This window comes from Nerophis lumbriciformis, linkage group LG27, assembly GCF_033978685.3.
Source record: "Nerophis lumbriciformis linkage group LG27, RoL_Nlum_v2.1, whole genome shotgun sequence".
In the NCBI taxonomy this organism is placed as follows: domain Eukaryota; kingdom Metazoa; phylum Chordata; class Actinopteri; order Syngnathiformes; family Syngnathidae; genus Nerophis; species Nerophis lumbriciformis.
In genome coordinates this window covers 20,605,795-20,625,460 of record NC_084574.2, presented here as the reverse complement: position 1 = coordinate 20,625,460, position 19,666 = coordinate 20,605,795, and the positions used below count along the sequence as shown (strand labels likewise).

Sequence of the window (19,666 nt, the reverse complement as noted above, 5' to 3'; positions counted from 1 at the left end):
TGGGTGTTGTTGATAAACGGTTTTCGCCTTGCATAGGAGAGTTTTAACTTGCACTTACAGATGTAGCGACCAACTGTAGTTACTGACAGTGGGTTTCTGAAGTGTTCCTGAGCCCATGTGGTGATATCCTTTACACACTGATGTCGCTTGTTGATGCAGTACAGCCTGAGGGATGGAAGGTCACGGGCTTAGCTGCTTACGTGCAGTGATTTCTCCAGATTCTCTGAACCCTTTGATGATATTACGGACCGTAGATGGGGAAATCCCTAAATTCCTTGCAATAGCTGGTTGAGAAAGGTTTTTCTTAAACTGTTCAACAATTTGCTCACGCATTTGTTGACAAAGTGGTGACCCTCGCCCCATTCTTGTTTGTGAATGACTGAGCATTTCATGGAATCTACTTTTATACCCAATCATGGCACCCACCTGTTACCAATTTGCCTGTTCACCTGTGGGATGTTCCAAAAAAGTGTTTGATGAGCATTCCTCAACTTTATCAGTCTTTATTGCCACCTTTCCCAACTTCTTTGTCACGTGTTGCTGGCATCAAATTCTAAAGTTAATGATTATTTGCAAAAAAAAAAAATGTTTATCAGTTTGAACATCAAATATGTTGTCTTTGTAGCATATTCATCTGAATATGGGTTGAAAATGATTTGTAAATCATTGTATTCCGTTTACCGTATTTTCCGCACTATTAGCCGCACCTAAAAACCACAAATTTACTCAAAAGCTGACAGTGCGGCTTATAACCCGGTGCGCTTTATATATGGATTAATATTAAGATTCATTTTCATAAAGTTTCGGTCTCGCAACTACGGTAAACAGCCGCCATCTTTTTTCCCCGTAGAAGAGGAAGTGCTTCTTCTTCTACGCAAGCAACCGCCAAGGTAAGCACCCGCCCCCATAGAACAGGAAGCGCTTCTTCTTCTACTGTAAGCAACCACCCGCCCGCGTAGAAGAAGAAGAAGAAGCGCGCGGATATTACGTTTCATTTCCTTTGTGTGTTTACATCTGTAAAGACCACAAAATGGCTCCTACTAAGCGACAGGTTTCCGGTTCATGAAAAGACGCAATCTCTCCATCCGCACACGGACTACTATTTCACAGCAACTGCCTAAAGACTTTCAAGAAAAGCTGGCTACTTTCCGTGCATATTGTAAAAACAAGATAGCTGAAAAAAAGATCCGGCCAGAGAACATTATCAACATGGACGAGGTTCCACTGACTTTTGATATTCCTGTGAACCGCACTGTGGATACAACGGGAGCACGTACGGTGAATATTCGCACCACAGGGAATGAGAAGTCATCCTTCACTGTGGTTCTAGCTTGCCATGCTAATGGCCAGAAACTTCCACCCATGGTGATATTCAAAAGGAAGACCTTGCCAAAAGAGACCTTTCCAGCCGGCGTCATCATAAAAGCTAACTCGAAGGGATGGATGGATGAAGAAAAGATGAGCGAGTGGTTAAGGTAAGTTTACGCGAAGAGGCCGGGTGGCTTTTTTCACGCAGCTCCGTCCATGTTGATATACGACTCCATGCGCGCCCACATCACGCTGGTTTTTAATATATTATTAAAGTTTGACTGACCTATCTGACTGTTTTTTTGACATTCCTTTAGCGCAGTTAGATGCGGCTTATAACACGGGGCGGCTTATAGGTGGACAAAGTTTTGAAATATGCCGTTCATTGAAGGCGCGGCTTATAACCCAGGGCGGCTTATGGTGCGGAAAATACGGTATATTTACATCTAACACAATTGCCCACTTCATATGGAAACAGGGTTTGTACAAACAGTACATAAGATGTAGTTTTTCACTACTGAAAATTTTCTTTGCTGTAAAAAGTGACAAGTTACATTGTAGTTATTTACAGAGCTTGTGCAACCAATGACAATCTGTTTACACACCTGCAATGGAAACGCTAAAAAAACGGAGCAGTGTACTGAAGCAAACTGTACTGAAGGTAAAAAAAAAGTCAAAACGTAAAAAAGGTAATAACAGATACTTAGCAGCATGTTTTGGTTTTCCTCAAGGCGAAAAAAGGAGAAGACGACTCCCGGCGGGGGATTTGTTTACTATTTCACGCGGCTAAACATTCGTTGGATAAATGAAAGAGTTTATCAGAATTGAAGACACTCTTTGAGGGAGCGAAAAAAGCCCAGCAGGTGAATCCCGATTTGATTCTAAGACCTGCAGTGTAAGGTTTAAGGTCCCGTCAAAGAAAAACGAATATTTGTTTGATTTGTCTTTGAGCCCAAAATGGGCAAATTATAGGAGAAGTGTAGGAAATCATACCTGTCCTGTGCTGTAGCTGTTTACAATAACTGCCAAAATGAAGACAGCCATGGTCCGATGTTCAGCCTGGAAGAAAAAAGTCAACAAAAAACTGTAGTATTTATCTTTGGAAGGGGGTTTGATGAATTTGGACTGAGCTGAATCATAAAACCACTAATCGATTCGCCCAGCCTCACACTGAGCATTCGTGTTATTACAAATTTACGTGTTCGATCACTTCTATTGTGCAGTATTCCTGCAATTTTCCTGACTTTTCAGGTTATTTTCATTGTATTTGTGAGTCATTCTACCAATTTCTGTTGTGCAATGTGATATCAATGACATTAATTCAATGTCACATGCACATTTGTGCATAGGCTTAGTTCTGGGGTTGTCGATCTCTGGCTGTGGGCTGTCAACACATACTAATTCAAATGGCGGCGCGAGTAGAAGGTGGGGGCTTGCAACTCAAACTATACTCGCATTTGAGTACAAAACATAACAAAAAGCAGATTCTCAAAATACTCGTAATTTAAAGAACTCGTATATTGAGGTACCACTATTTCTATTGTGTAAAGTATTGGTTGCATATACTGTATTTTGCGGACTATAAGGCGCACTTAAAATCCATTCATTTTCTCAAAACCCGACAGTGTGCCTTTTAACCCGGTGCGCCTAATGTACAGCATAATTCTGGTTGTGCTTACTGACCTCGAAGCAAATTAATTTGATACATGGTGTAATGATAAGTGTGACCAGTACATAAGAGATACGTGTAGACTGCAATAGGATGGCAGTAAACAATACCAAAACTTTAAATGTTCCATTGAGAATATAGAACATTACACACGGCTCTCAAAAATCTGTCAAAATGTTTTAGTACGACTTCGGTAAGCTATGAAGCCGCACCGCTTGATGAATTGTCGGCGCATTGAACATACGAGTATTATTATGGTGTGTGTATAAGGACCGCAAAATGGCACCTATTAGCAGACATTATCTGGCGTTTTGCAATATCATGCAAAAGCAACTTTTCTTACCTTCTGGTACCTGCTGATCTGTATTTGGGATCTGCATAAGTCCTGAAAATGCGCGCGTGTCCCCAATTGAAGTCATTAGCTTCTTCTTTTTCTCTACCTTCTTATGTGGCATTCATCTTCCGCTGTTGCCATTTCTAATATAAAGTAGTGTAAAGTTCTTACTTATATCTGTCAGTAGACTAGCTATCGAAGCGCTAAAAACTGTAGTGGGTTTACATAATTCACCCAAGGAACTTTAGTAATTAGAGAGTTTCGGTCGGACGTTTTTTCACGGGACACATTTCCGTTGTTGTTGCACTAGTGAGCCACGGATGAGGAGATGCTACTCCGTTATTGATTGAAGTAAAGTCTGAATGTCATTAAAACAGTTAGCTCCATCTTTTGACACTTCTTCCACTCCCGTCCTTGCACGCTACACCGCTACAACAAAGATGACGGGGAGAAGACGCTGTCAAAGGTAAGCCACGTAAATAAGACCGCCCACAAAACGACGCATCCTGAAGAGACTGTCAGAAAGCTACTTGAAGATGATCTGTAAATCATAATTAATGCAACACTTTCACCAAATAACTACCATTACATGTTATGTAGACCACAAGGAAGTGTTTTACATTTAAAAAAAATTAGAGCTGGGCAAGTTAATGCGTTAATTTTGAGTTAACCCATCAATCTATTAACGCCGACAAATATTTTATCGCCCGTTATTGCGTATGTTTTTTTACATGCTTTTATTTTGTTAACGCCTATTGCTGGCTCCTGCGGAAAAGGAAGGAGAACGCAGAAGAAAACAAAACAAGTATGGAGAAGAAGGGTAACTCAACAGAACTTTTACAGGGTCATTTTCATTATAAAGTACTTCCAGGCGGCGGATTTGACAGAAGCAAAGTCGTTTGCAGCCACTGCCAAGCTGAATTTTCTTATCACAGGAGTACTTCCAGTCTAAAATATCACCTTAACACGAAGCACACTGTTGATGCCAGCAAACCATTCTACAAAGCAGAAAGTGGAGCCAGGCTTGGGCAGACTACGTTAAATGCAGCGTGCGGGAGAAGTATAGATAAACGAGAGCAAGAGAAGCTAACAAATGTCAGACAGGTGGCTAGTTACAGACTGTAGGCCCATTAGTGTTGTGGAAGACGGCGGTGTTGTGCCGGATAACGCACCCCCGCCGTAGAATGCACGGCCTGAGAAACATTGTGCGAATCGCAACAAGTGACAGCACGTATGAGCCGCCATCAAGACGCACCATTGCACCAAGATTACACCAGTTGTATGAAAAGGAGAGGACTGTAAAAGTGACAAGTTTACAACGTGCAGCTGTAGTTGCTCTCAGTGGGGACTACTGGACATCAATCGGTAAGCATAATTACCTGGGAGTTACAGTGCATTATATTGATGAAAAGTGGGTGCTGCATTCACATGTTCTGTCTATAATGAAAACAGAGGAGAGACATTATGGAAAGGAAAATTAGAGGAAAAAGATTCTGCTGTTACCTCTGAAATTGCCTGTTCGGATGTCATGATTGTGGCTCAGGGATTTGTATGTAGATTATATTTATTTTCCATAACAAACAGGATAACTTAAATACCCTGGCAGTGGCAATAAACTTGAATGTTTGTATTGACATTTTTTGAGTTGATTTTCATAAAATATGCTATTTAACTGCTACTGTTTAACAAAAACTGATTTAAATTGTGTTTGCACAACAAATGTTTTGGCGCTTTTGTTCATATGGGAGAATATTCCAATAAAGGTGCACTACACACTACTTTTGAATTCATTATTGGGTTTTGCGTATACAATGCAGTTAATCGTGATTAATCGGATAAATAGTGCGATTAATTATGATTACAATTTTTAATCGTTGCCCAGCCCTAAAAAAAATTATAATATGACCCATTTAGTGCGCCTTATAATGCGGTGCGCCTTTTGTATGAAAAAAGACCTGAATAGACCCACTCATCGGCAGTGGGTCTTTTAATCCGGTGTGCCCTATGGTCTGAAAAATACGGTATGTGCCGTGCTGTAGCCCACCTCTTCCAAACGTGCCAAAGGAGAGTAAGGCTTGAGCACGGATTAGAGCATTCACACTAGAAGTAGACCCAAGCACGATATGATCACCACAGTGTGAGTACGCCTATTATCACAACTATTTGATGAAAATACTCACTGGCATGTAGCTGTCAGCCAACACGGAGAGGAAATACTTGTGACCGTTGTCTTTAACCAGGTCAGCTTGACAAGACTACAAACAGAGAAAGGAGGGATGGCGGGTGATACACTTGGATACAATGGAGCTTTCAAAAGATTTAAACAGACATTATTTGCAGTTCACCTGAAGGGAAACGAGTTGAGGGTTAGTTGTCCTTTATCTTAAAACTGTAACCTGTCTGAGATCATATGTGGACCATATAATAATGTAATTTCTACATCACTCACACCACATCTATTAGTGCAGGTACCTTCTAATCCCAATCCTTTTCGGAGTCGCTCTAATAGAGCGACCCCTATAGGCTCCATTGTAAGCAGACATTTGAGCGTATTTATTTACTATTTAGAATTCATAAAAAAATTAAAAACACGTGCTCTTCTCTTACATATGGATTGTGAATGACAGGCAATATTCCCCCAAAAATTGCAGTTCCCCTTTAAGAGTATGAGTTACAGGTAGAATAAGACTAATAACTTACGCTGTCCACAGCCAGGATTTTAGCCCAAATGAAAACCAGCAGCGGTCGCAGCTCTCTGGCTGAGCTCTGGAGTAGCTTCAGCACGTAAGGAAAGATCCCAACAGACAATGCCTGAAAACACAAGACACTCACGGCTTATGATCCAGGTCTGGGGTCTTAGAGTCAGTGCGTGTGTACACGGGTAAAACAGAGCTTTTTAACGTGTGTCATAAAAAATTTGCGATGTGATCTAATGTTTAAAAACATGACTTTATTGACTTACAGTGTTGTTTCATTTAGTGCAGCTGCATATGTGTCCCACACACAATTAAAAAAACAGGCATTTTCTTTTCTGGTCTCAAAGTAAGCATGCATATATACATATATATATATATATATATATATATATATATATATATATATATATATATATATATATATATATATATATATATATATATATATATACTGTGTATATATATACATATATATATATACTGTATATATATATATATATATATATATATGTATATATATATATATATATATATATACATACATACACACAGTACAGGCCAAATGTTTGGACACACCTTCTCATTCAATGTGACAATTGTAGATTGTCACTGAAGGCATCAAAACTATGACACCTGTGAAGTGAAAGCCATTTCAGGTGACTACCTCTTGAAGCTCATCGTGAGAATTCCAAGAGTGTGCAAAACAGTAATCAGAGCAAAGGGTGGCTATTTTGGAAAAACTAGAATACAAAACATGTTTTCAGTTATTTCACCTTTTTTTGTTAAGTACATAACTCCACATGTGTTCATTCATAGTTTTGATGCCTTCAGTGACAATCTACAATGTAAATAGTCATGAAAATAAAGGAAACACAATGAATGAGGTGTGTCCAAACTTTTTCCCTGTACTGTGTATATATGTACACGCACACACGCACACGCACACGCACACACACACACACACACACACACACACACACACACACACACACACACACACACACACACACACACACACACACACACACACACACACACACACACGTATATATACATATATATCCACATATATATTTTTGAACACGATGCCACAAGTTTGGCACACCTATCTTTGGACAGTTTCTTACATTCTTCTTTGCAGCACCTCTCAAGCTTCATCAGATTGGATGGAAAGTGTTGGTTTTCATCCAGGATGTATCTGTATATTGCTGCATTCATCTTAGTCTAGTTAGGGAGGTGACTAACAACCAGATGGTCACTCTGTCAGAGCTAGATAATTCCTCTGTGGAGAGAGGAAAACCTTCCAGAAGACAACCATCTCTGCAGCAATCTACCAATCAGGCCTATGTGTTATAGTGGCCAGACGGAAGCCATGTCTTTGTAAAACGTTTGCCAAAATGCACCTTAAAGACTTTCAGACCATGAGGGAAAAAATTATCTGGACTGATGAGACAAAGATTGAACACCTTGGCGTGACTCCCAGGCATCATGTTTGGAGAAAACCAGGCACCGCTCATTACCAGGCCAGTACCATCCCTACAGTGGAGCATGGTGGTGGCAGCATCATGCTGTGGGGATGTTTTTCAGTGGCAAGAACTGGGAGATGAGCCAGGATAGAGGGAAAGATAGATGGAGCAATATACAGAGACATCCTGGAGGAAAACAAACACTTCCCCACCCAATTTGAAGGAGCTTGTGAGGTGCTGCAAAGAGGAATGGGTGAAACTACAAAGCTTGTTTGGTAGTTTAGGCTGTAATTGGCTGTAATTGCTGCCAAAGGTATATCAACAAACTATTGCGCAAAGGGTGTGAATACTTACAGTCGTGGTCAAAAGTTTACATACACTTGTAAAGAACGTAATGTCATGGCTGTCTTGAGTTTCCAATAATTTCAACAACTCTTGTTTATTTCATCTGCCCACAGAACTTTTCTTCCAAAAGGTCTTATCTTTGTCCATGTGATGTCAGATGAAACAAAAAGTTAGCTGTTCGGCCACAATAACCAGCAATATGTTTGGAGGAGAAAAGGTGAGGCCTTTAATCCTAGGAACCCCATGCCTACCTTCAAGCATGGTGGTGGTAGTATTATGCTCTGGGCCTGTTTTGCTGCCAATGGAGCTGGTGCTTTACAGAGAGTAAATGGGACAATGAAAAAGGAGGATTACCTCCAAATTCTGCAGGACAACCTAAAATCATCAGCCCGGAGGTTGGGTCTTGGGCACAGTTGGGTGTTCCAACAGGACAATGACCCCAAACACACGTCAAAAGTGGTAAAGGAACGGCAAAATCAGGCTAAAATTAAGGTTTTAGAATGGCCTTCCCAAAGTCCTGACTTAAACGTGTGGACAATGCTGAAGAAACAAGTGCATGTCGGAAAACCAACAAATTTAGCTGAACTGCACCAATTTTATCAAGAGGAGTGGTCAAAATTTCAAGCAGAAGCTTGCCAGAAGCTTGTGGATGGCTACCAAAAGCGCCTTATTGCAGTGAAACTTGCCAAGGGGCATGTAACCAAATAATAACATTGCTGTATGTATACTTTTGACTTACAAACCTTGCTTGTAGTAATGAATCAAATATCCATACGAGTAAAAACGCTATGGACGGCCAGAAGGCTCAACGGCACTTCTCCTTTTGATTGAAAGCGCTAAAGGGAAGGACACTGCAGCACTTGCAGTGAGTGAACTTGTTCAAAAGATGGCGCCGTAGCACAAACAATAACACACCTATTCAGTGTCTCTGCTTGGGTATAATAAAAACTATTGAACACAAACTGTTATGCCCGTTTGCAAAGAAAACTTGTTTTAAAAGCTGCAATGTTCAAAGGGTAGGAAAAAAGTAGCGTCTTATAATCCGGAATGTATGGTACATGCATATATATGCATATATATATATATATATATATATATATATATATATGGATGGCAGGCTGTCAAAGTTAACACGATAATAACGCGATAACTATAGTTCCATCAACGGCACACATTTTTTTAACACGCATGCATCCTGACTCCTTTTTGACCTTCGGGCCATTCCGTAGCATGGAAAAATGGGGCTGCTTTCACTATTTACTGATCAGCCACAAGCCTATCCCAGCTGCACTGAGGTAAAAAGGTGGGGTAGACCACCTCATCGCAGGGCCAACACAGATAGACAGACAACATTCACACCCACATTCACACACTAGGGCCAATTTAGTGTTGCCAATCAACCTATCCCCAGGTGCATGTCTTTGGAGGTGGTGGGAAGCCAGAGTCCCCGGAGGAAACCCACAGTCACAGGGAGAACATGCAAACTCCACACAGAAAAAAAGTTGGCCCGAGTGTGTAAGTGTGAATGTTGTCTGTCTATCTGTGTTGGCCCTGCGATGAGGTGGTGACTTGTCCAGGGTGTAACTGCCTTCCGCCTGAATGCAGCTGGGATAGGCTTGTGGCTGATCAGTAAATAGTGAAAGCAGCCACATTGTTCCATGCTACGGAATGGTCCAAGGGTCAAAAATGAGTCAGGATGCATGCGTGTTAAAAACATCTGTGCCGTTGATGGAACTATAGTTATCGCGTTATTATCATGTTAACTTTGACAGCCTTCCATCCATCCATTTTCTACCACGTGGGGCAGCTGGAGCATATAAATGCATCTATATATATACGTATGCCATCCATCCATCCATCTTCTTCCGCTTATCCGAGGTCGGGTCGCGGGGGCAGCAGTCTAAGCAGGGAAGCCCAGACTTCCCTCTCCCCAGCCACTTCATCCAGCTCCTCCCGGGGGACCCCGAGGCGTTCCCAGGCCAGCCGGGAGACATAGTCTTCCCAACGTGACCTGGGTCTTCCCCGCGGCCTCCTACCGGTCGGACGTGCCCTAAACACCTCCCTAGGGAGGCGTTCGGGTGGCATCCTGACCAGATGCCCGAACCACCTCATCTGGCTCCTCTCGATGTGGAGGAGCAGCGGCTTTACTTTGAGCTCCTCCCGGATGGCAGAGCTTCTCACCCTATCTCTAAGGGAGAGCCCCGCTACCCGGCGGAGGAAACTCATTTCGGCCGCTTGTACCCGTGATCTTGTCCTTTCAGTCATAACCCAAATCTCATGACCATAGGTGAGAATGGGAACGTAGATCGACCGGTAAATTGAGAGCTTTGCCTTCTGGCTCAGCTCCTTCTTCACCACAACGGACCGATACAGCGTCCGCATTACTGAAGACGCCGCACCGATCCGCCTGTCGATCTCGCGATCCACTCTTCCCTCACTCGTGAACAAGACTCCAAGGTACTTGAACTCCTCCACTTGGGGCAAGATCTCCTCCCCAACCCGGAGATGGCACTCCACCCTTTTCCGGGCGAGAACCATGGACTCGGACTTGGAGGTGCTGATTCTCATCCCAGTCGCTTCACACTCAGCTGCGAACCGATCCAGTGAGAGCTGAAGATCCTGGCCAGATGAAGCCATCAGGACCACATCATCTGCAAAAAGCAGAGACCTAATCCTGCAGCCACCAAACCAGATCCCCTCAACGCCTTGACTGCGCCTAGAAATTCTGTCCATAAAAGTTATGAACAGAATCGGTGACAAAGGGCAGCCTTGGCGGAGTCCAACCCTCACTGGAAACGTGTCCGACTTACTACCGGCAATGCGGACCAAGCTCTGGCACTGATCATACAGGGAGCGGACTGCCACAATCAGACAGTCCGATACCCCATACTCTCTGAGCACTCCCCACAGGACTTCCCGAGGGACACGGTCGAATGCCTTCTCCAAGTCCACAAAACACATGTAGACTGGTTGGGCAAACTCCCATGCACCCTCAAGGACCCTGCCGAGAGTATAGAGCTGGTCCACAGTTTCACGACCAGGACGAAAACCACACTGTTCCTCCTGAATCCGAGGTTCGACTATCCGGCGTAGCCTCCTCTCCAGTACACCTGAATAGACCTTACCGGGAAGGCTGAGGAGTGTGATCCCACGATAGTTAGAACACACCCTCCGGTTCCCCTTCTTAAAGAGAGGAACCACCACCCCGGTCTGCCAATCCAGTGGTACCGCCCCCGATGTCCACGCGATGCTGCAGAGTCTTGTCAACCAAGACAGCCCCACAGCATCCAGAGCCTTAAGGAACTCCGGGCGGATCTCATCTACCCCTGGAGCCTTGCCACCGAGGAGCTTTTTAACTACCTCAGCAACCTCAGCCCCAGAAATAGGAGAGCCCACCACAGACTCCCCAGGCACTGCTTCCTCATAGGAAGACGTGTTGGTGGGATTGAGGAGGTCTTCGAAGTATTCCCTCCACCGATCCACAACATCCGCAGTCGAGGTCAGCAGAACACCATCCTCGCCATACACGGTATTGATAGTGCACTGCTTCCACTTCCTGAGGCGGCGGATGGTGGTCCAGAATTGCTTCGAAGCCGTCCGGAAGTCGTTTTCCATGGCCTCACCGAACTCCTCCCATGTCCGAGTTTTTGCCTCTGCGACCGCTGAAGCCGCACACCGCTTGGCCTGTCGGTACCTGTCCGCTGCCTCGGGAGTCCTATGAGCCAAAAGAACCCGATAGGACTCCTTCTTCAGCTTGACGGCATCCCTCACCGCCGGTGTCCACCAACGGGTTCTAGGATTACCGCCACGACAAGCACCAACTACCTTGCGGCCACAGCTCCAATCAGCCGCCTCGACAATAGAGGCGCGGAACATGGTCCATTCGGACTCAATGTCCAGCACCTCCCTCGTGACATGTTCAAAGTTCTTCCGGAGGTGGGAATTGAAACTCTCTCTGACAGGAGACTCTGCCAGACGTTCCCAGCAAACCCTCACAATGCGTTTGGGCCTGCCAGGTCTGTCCGGCATCCTCCCCCACCATCGCAGCCAACTCACCACCAGGTGGTGATCGGTAGAAAGCTCCGCCCCTCTCTTCACCCGAGTGTCCAAAACATGAGGCCGCAAATCTGATGACACAACTACAAAGTCGATCATGGAACTGCGGCCTAGGGTGTCCTGGTGCCAAGTACACTTATGGACACCCTTATGTTTGAACATGGTGTTTGTTATGGACAATCTGTGACGGGCACAAAAGTCCAATAACAAAACACCGCTCGGGTTCAGATCCGGGCAGCCATTCTTCCCAATCACGCCTCTCCAGGTTTCACTGTCGCTGCCAACATGAGCATTGAAGTCCCCCAGTAGAACGAGGGAATCACCCGGGGGAGCACTCTCAAGTACTCCCTCGAGTGAATCCAAAAAGGGTGGGTACTCTGAGCTGAGGTTTGGCGCGTAAGCGCAAACCACAGTCAGGACCAGTTCCCCCACCCGAAGGCGAAGGGAAGCTACCCTCTCATCCACCGGGTTGAACTCCAATGTACAGGCTCTGAGCCGGGGGGAAACAAGAATTGCCACCCCAGCCCGTCGCCTCTCACTGCCGGCAACGCCAGAGTGGAAGAGAGTCCAGCCCCTCTCGAGAGAACTGGTTCCAGAGCCCTTGCTGTGCGTCGAAGTGAGTCCGACTATATCTAGTCGGAACTTCTCCACCTCGCGCACTAGCTCAGGCTCCTTCCCCCCCAGCAAGGTGACGTTCCACGTCCCAAGAGCTAGCTTCTGTAGCCGAGGATCGGACCGCCAAGTGCCCTGCCCTCGGCTGCCGCCCAGCTCACATCGCACCCGACCTCTATGACCCCTACTATGGGTGGTGAGCCCATTGGAGGGGGGACCCACGTTGCCTCTTCGGGCTGTGCCCGGCCGGGCCCCATGGGGACAGGCCACCAGGCGCTCGCCATCGTGCCCCACCTCCGGGCCTGGCTCCAGAGGGGGGCCCCGGTGACCCGCGTCCGGGCAAGGGAAATCTGGGTTCCTTAGTCGTTTTCTTCATAGAGGTCTTCGAGCTGCTCTTTGTCTGATCCCTCACCTAGGACCAGTTTGTCTTGGGAGACCCTACCAGGGGGCATCAAGCTACCGGACAACATAGCTCCTAGGATCATTGGGACACGCAAACTCCTCTACCACGTTAAGGTGGCAGCTCAGAGAGGAGTATATACGTATGTATATATATAAATGCATATATATATATATATATATATATATATATATATATATATATATATATATATATATATATACACACACACTATATTGCCAAAAGTATTTGGCCACCTGCCTTTACTCACATATGAACTGGAAGTGCCATCCCATGGAATTGTCCAAAATGTTTTGATATCCTGGAGCATTCAAAGTTCCTTTCACTGGAACTAAGGGGCCAAGCCCAACTCCTGAAAAACCAACCCAACACCATAATTCCTCCTCCACCCAATTTCACACTCGGCACAATGCAGTCCGAAATGTAGCGTTCTCCTGGCAACCTCCAAACCCAGACTCGTCCATCAGATTGCCAGATGGAAAAGTGGGATTCATCACTCCAGAGAAGGCACCTCCACTGCTATAGAGTCCAGTGGTGACGTGCTTTACACCACTGCATCCCACGCTTTGCATTAGACATGGTGATGTATGGCTTAGATGCAGCTGCTCTGCCATGGAAACCCATTCCATGAAGCTCTCTGCGTACTGTACGTGGGCTAATTGGAAGGTCACATGAAGTTTGGAGCTCTGTAGCAACTGACTGTGCAGAAAGTCTTTGCACTACGCGCTTCAGCATCCGCTGACCCCTCTCTGTCAGTTTACGTGGCCTACCACTTCCTGGCTGACTTGCTATTGTTCCCAAACTCTTCACTTTTCTTATAATAAAGTTGACTTTGGAATATTTAGGAGCGAATACATTTCATGACTGGATTTGTTGCACAGGTGGCATCCTATGACAGTTCCACACTGGAAATCACAGAGCGGCCCATTCTTTCACAAATGTTTGTAGAAACAGTCTCCATGCCTAAGTGCTTGATTTTATACACCGGGCCAAGTGATTAGGACACCTGAATCTCATCATTTGGATGGGTGGCCAAATACTTTGGGCAATATATACACTGTGTATATATATATATATATATATATATATATATATACACACACACACACATATATATATATGTATATATATATGTATATATATATGTGTATATGTATATACAGGTAAAAGCCAGTAAATTAGAATATTTTGAAAAACTTGATTTATTTCAGTAATTGCATTCAAAAGGTGTAACTTGTACATTATATTTATTCATTGCACACAGACTGAAGCATTCAAATGTTTATTTCATTTAATATTGATGATTTGAAGTGGCAACAAATGAAAATCCAAAATTCCGTGTGTCACAAAATTAGAATATTACTTAAGGCTAATACAAAAAAGGGATTTTTAGAAATGTTGGCCAACTGAAAAGTATGAAAATGAAAAATATGAGCATGTACAATACTCAATACTTGGTTGGAGCTCCTTTTGCCTCAATTACTGCGTTAATGCGGCGTGGCATGGAGTCGATGAGTTTCTGGCACTGCTCAGGTGTTATGAGAGCCCAGGTTGCTCTGATAGTGGCCTTCAACTCTTCTGCGTTTTTGGGTCTGGCATTCTGCATCTTCCTTTTCACAATACCCCACAGATTTTCTATGGGTCTAAGGTCAGGGGAGTTGGCGGGCCAATTTAGAACAGAAATACCATGGTCCGTAAACCAGGCACGGGTAGATTTTGCGCTGTGTGCAGGCGCCAAGTCCTGTTGGAACTTGAAATCTCCATCTCCATAGAGCAGGTCAGCAGCAGGAAGCATGAAGTGCTCTAAAACTTGCTGGTAGACGGCTGCGTTGACCCTGGATCTCAGGAAACAGAGTGGACCGACACCAGCAGATGACATGGCACCCCAAACCATCACCCAACCATGCAAATTTTGCATTTCCTTTGGAAATCGAGGTCCCAGAGTCTGGAGGAAGACAGGAGAGGCACAGGATCCACGTTGCCTGAAGTCTAGTGTAAAGTTTCCACCATCAGTGATGGTTTGGGGTGCCATGTCATCTGCTGGTGTCGATCCACTCGGTTTCCTGAGATCCAGGGTCAACGCAGCCGTCTACCAGCAAGTTTTAGAGCACTTCATGCTTCCTGCTGCTGACCTGCTCTATGGAGATGGAGATTTCAAGTTCCAACAGGACTTGGCGCCTGCACACAGCGCAAAATCTACCCGTGCCTGGTTTACGGACCATGGTATTTCTGTTCTAAATTGGTCCACCAACTCCCCTGACCTTAGCCCCATAGAAAATCTGTGGGGTATTGTGAAAAGGAAGATGCAGAATGCCAGACCCAAAAACGCAGAAGAGTTGAAGGCCACTATCAGAGCAACCTGGGCTCTCATAACACCTGAGCAGTGCCAGAAACTCATCGACTCCATGCCACGCCGCATTAACGCAGTAATTGAGGCAAAAGGAGCTCCAACCAAGTATTGAGTATTGTACATGCTCATATTTTTCATTTTCATACTTTTCAGTTGGCCAACATTTCTAAAAATCCCTTTTTTGTATTAGCCTTAAGTAATATTCTAATTTTGTGACACACGGAATTTTGGATTTTCATTTGTTGCCACTTCAAATCATCAAAATTAAATGAAATAAACATTTGAATGCATCAGTCTGTGTGCAATGAATAAATATAATGTACAAGTTACACCTTTTGAATGCAATTACTGAAATAAATCAAGTTTTTCAAAATATTCTAATTTACTGGCTTTTACCTGTATATATATATATATATATATATATATATATATATATATATATATATATACATATATATATATATATATGCATTTAGCCTTTGGCTTAAACCTGACTATAAAATACATAGCTATATAATATAGTATGTTAGATTGGGCATCTCTGTGTGAAATGTGTATGTTCTCCTCGTCTGTGCGCAGTTTTTCTCTGGGTACCCCAACTTCCTCCCACATTCCCAAAAACATTGTGTTACATTGAAACTTTAGAGTTGTCCATAGGTCTGACTGCTGGTGTAAAAGGTTGTCATGTGTGCCCTGAGACTGACTGACGACCAACCCAGGGTGTACCCCGCCCCTCACCCGAGGCTCTCACTAACCTGTGACCGTAATGATGAAAAGAGGTATAGAACATGGATGGACGAATGAAAAGTAGAACCTACCGTACATAGTGGCTGAGCATCTGTGGTTAAAGTGACGGACAGAAGAAAATGAACGTACCAGACTGACAGCCCAGGGTCCAAGGTCCAGAAAGCGTCCAAGAAGGTCAAGAGCCCGAAGCCTATGCACTTGACTCAGGAGGACCTAATGAGAAAAATAAAGGTCAGTGGTTAAAAGACCAGTGAAGGATGACAAAAACTGCAAGAGAAATAAGGAAAATGTCAAGGAAGTGGAGTAAACAGATGGTCCAACCTCCATGCTGGCACCAGACCACACTTGTTTTTGTTTTTTTTAGAGGGATGTCCTCTTTAATGATATTTTCACTTGGCAATACATATGTGTGACCACAGGGAGTATGTACAAACACTATTTTAGGGCTACACAAGTGCGAATGTGTGTTGTTTTGGACACATTTTGCATTGTGTGCATGTGTAAGGGCGGAACAACCCAAAGTCACCGTCCCACAGTGTGTGTGGGAAGGAGCATATGGAGGAACGTGCACACTCCCGACACATATGTATTATAGCGGCATGGATCTTGTGAACGTGACAACCACAAGTACAGGTTGGACGGGAGTAGACGTCTTCCTGGTTACCGACAGCTCCAAGTACACACCTACACAGGTGAGTGTGTATGTTCAGTGTGTGTTCAGCCTTGGTTTTAAAAGCGATTATATTTGGTTTAACATTTCTTGATCTGTCAGTGCACTGTTTCAGCACAAAGATAAGTGAATTTAATGCACAAGTTCACAGTATTTGTGACTTTAAATGTCAAGGCAGAGCTGAATGTACAATTCCTCACTAATGCTGCTATATGAAGATGCATGTACCCGCTTGTTTATATGTCACTTCCTTATTTGGCACAAAGCCTTGATGTGTGAAGGATAAGCATAATTCATTACCACATTGTGTGTGTGAATAGACATCTTATTATATAACACGGACACCAATTCTTGGTCAACGTAAAGACAACCTGGTAGTGGCTTTGAAAAGGCTCTGAATATTTAGCATGCAGAATTTTGACTACAATATGTCCATTTGAGTGTCATTAAAAGGGAAATTAACTTTTTTTGGGAATTATATCATTCACAATTCTAAATAGTAAATAAAATGCAATTAAAAGTCCACTTACAATGGAGCCTACGGACGTCGCTCTGTTCCGCCTATAGAGGGTCTAAAAATACATCCAAACACCTCCATTCAGGTGTTATATACATGCTGTAAGTATATATGTCACGTAGTAACATAATAACATGTATTATTTAGGTATTAACTATTAAGTGGGGCGGTATAGCTCGGTTGGTAGAGTGGCCGTGCCAGCAACTTAAGGATTCGAGGTTCGATCCCCGCTTCCGCCATCCTAGTCACTGCCGTTGTGTCCTTGGGCAAGACACTTTACCCACCTGCTCTCAGTGCCACCTACACTGGTTTAAATGTAACTTAGATATTGGGTTTCACTATGTAAAAGCTTGTGGATGGCTACCAAAAGCGCCTTATTGCAGTGAAACTTGCCAAGGGACATGTAAGCAAATATTAACATTGCTGTATGTATACTTTTGACCCAGCAGAGTTGCTCACATTTTCAGTAGACCCATAATAAATTCATAAAAGAACCAAACTTCATGAATGTTTTTTGGGACCTACAAGTATGTGATCCAATCACTCTATCACAAAAAAATAAGAGTTGTAGAAATGATTGGAAACTCAAGACAGCCATGACATTATGTTCTTTACAAGTGTATGTAAACTTTTGACCACGACTGTATTTGCAAGGCCATTTTCAAGAAGGATACATAAGAGAAACTACATCTTGTGAGATGAGGTCGGCCGACACCGGCAGCTATCCCGTCGGTGAAATGGTTTGCCCGCCATTTTTACACGAATCAACCAAGTACGAGCAGTACGTCTGGCTTATACGCCGTCGAATGGGTGCTACAAATTGTGAGTTCAAATATTTTATTTATCAATTTTTTCATGCTTCATTTTGTTTTGACAGTGTAGTGGAATTTCTGACCTTTTGAACCATATTTTGTGTCTGTCAAAGTCCGAAAAGAAAGTCTGTCGAAAAGCCTTAAGAATGTCTGCTCGTTTCTTTTTTTTCTATTCTGAACCATTGAAGGACCATATATGGTTGAGAGTTGAATATATGGTCGGTCTGACCATTCTACAAAATGTTTTGATTGTTTGTTATGGCTAAAGGATTCAAGGAGGTTGCAGAATGAACATGTCCAAAACAACGGGTCCTTGACACATGAGGAAAACAGATAAATGGCCAGTAGACCAAGCCTTTGTGTGATTCGCATGATTCTCGATTCATCCAATTGCTCCGGAGGATGTTGTCTGTTTGCATGGGCAATTCAATCCAACTTTGTACTTTTTGATTAAGGGTAAATAAAACTTTTGTACTAAATTCACTTTTGTTGCTGTTTAAGATTCGGACCATCCACCACAACAGTACCACGAAAGATATGTTTTAATTGCTGAAGCGGGTTTATTGAATGTTAAATGCACCGAAAAATAGAAAGTTGTGTACACTGTTGAGGGGTTTCAATGCGCAGTAGTATGCAAGCGTGTTTCTGTATAGTATCTCCAGCCATGTCCATGTGGTGACATCAATTACGGTATTTTGAGAGGTGAAGTCGGACTAAGTAGGACATCACTGAAGGCCTAGGTGAGAAACGCACGGCCCGCCACTGGGTCTCATTAGATTGAGCAAGTTGTTGCTTGTGAGTGTAATTCCATTATTGTAATATAAATGGATTCATCTTCAATCTTATTTCAGTGCATGCAAAATGGATAAGCACACGTTTATGAGTCCATCCATAATATGAGAGGGCTTCAAGCAGCGGAGATTACTGTGCTGCATAATGTTGCGTAATCTTGAAGGCTCCTGCGCTCCAGCTCTTAACAAGTCCTGGCAGAACTGCTAACAGAGGGCTGAGTCAGCAGGAAATTACCACTCACATATCGCATGATGTGATACACAACACAACAGCTGCACACCCCAGTGGGTTGAGGACAAACAAAACCACCAGCTGATGCACAGAACAGAGGTTCTGGCACCCCAATTACAACTTTTAAACAAATGGGGGTGTAGGGGACGGCTATGACGCTGTTTTTTTTATTGATAGTCTAATGAAGAAAATGTGCCTGCTCTTGTAGCACGTATAGCTGCTCAGGAGGCAGATTTAAAGACAAGTACAGTAATGGCTGGGAAAGTACTGCTGCAGTGGTAATGTTCTATTCAGTGGAGAACTCTTGCTGATCTATGAGCTCAATCAAGATGCAATCGTTATGAGCTAAAGAGGTTGCTTGTGCATAATGGAAGAATAAAGCCTGTTTAAACTCAATTTCCAGCATTGCTGACTGGAGTCTATCTGTTAAAGTGATGGCATCCTGGCAGCGGCACATTCCTCTTTGTTACGCACGGCCTCCTCGCAACCTGACGCCACACATCCAGCAGGAAAGCTCAGCGAGCTGTGGTGTAGAAGTTCAATCTTGAGTTTAATGGCCATATCAATTTCCACTAGAGGTGTAACGGTGCGCTATCACCGCGGTTCGGTGCGCGCTCTGGCTGAAAGGTCCCGGTTTGGT

General features: G+C 43.8%; 1 protein-coding gene and 1 long non-coding RNA gene across 7 annotated transcripts in view; one reads left to right on the top strand and one right to left on the bottom strand.

Annotated features, from left to right (window-relative positions):
• Positions 1–19,666, bottom strand: part of rptor (regulatory associated protein of MTOR, complex 1) — a 442,693-nt gene that overhangs the window by 165,453 nt on the left and 257,574 nt on the right. For all 6 annotated transcript variants that reach the window (XR_009818028.1, XR_009818029.1, XM_061988411.1 and 3 more), the window contains exons 13-16: positions 16,134–16,217; positions 6,012–6,122; positions 5,492–5,566; positions 2,302–2,367 (exon numbers count right to left, since the gene is read on the bottom strand). Coding sequence is in view for 4 of the 6 variants with exons in the window: in XM_061988411.1 (XP_061844395.1) it covers positions 2,302–2,367; positions 5,492–5,566; positions 6,012–6,122; positions 16,134–16,217 (336 nt within the window). In the remaining 2 variants the exon portion in view is untranslated. The remainder of the gene's footprint in view (positions 1–2,301; positions 2,368–5,491; positions 5,567–6,011; positions 6,123–16,133; positions 16,218–19,666) is intronic.
• Positions 16,527–19,666, top strand: part of LOC133624651 (uncharacterized) — a 30,731-nt gene continuing 27,591 nt past the window's right edge. The window contains exon 1 of the long non-coding RNA XR_009818030.1: positions 16,527–16,696. This is a non-coding gene — a long non-coding RNA (uncharacterized lncRNA). The remainder of the gene's footprint in view (positions 16,697–19,666) is intronic.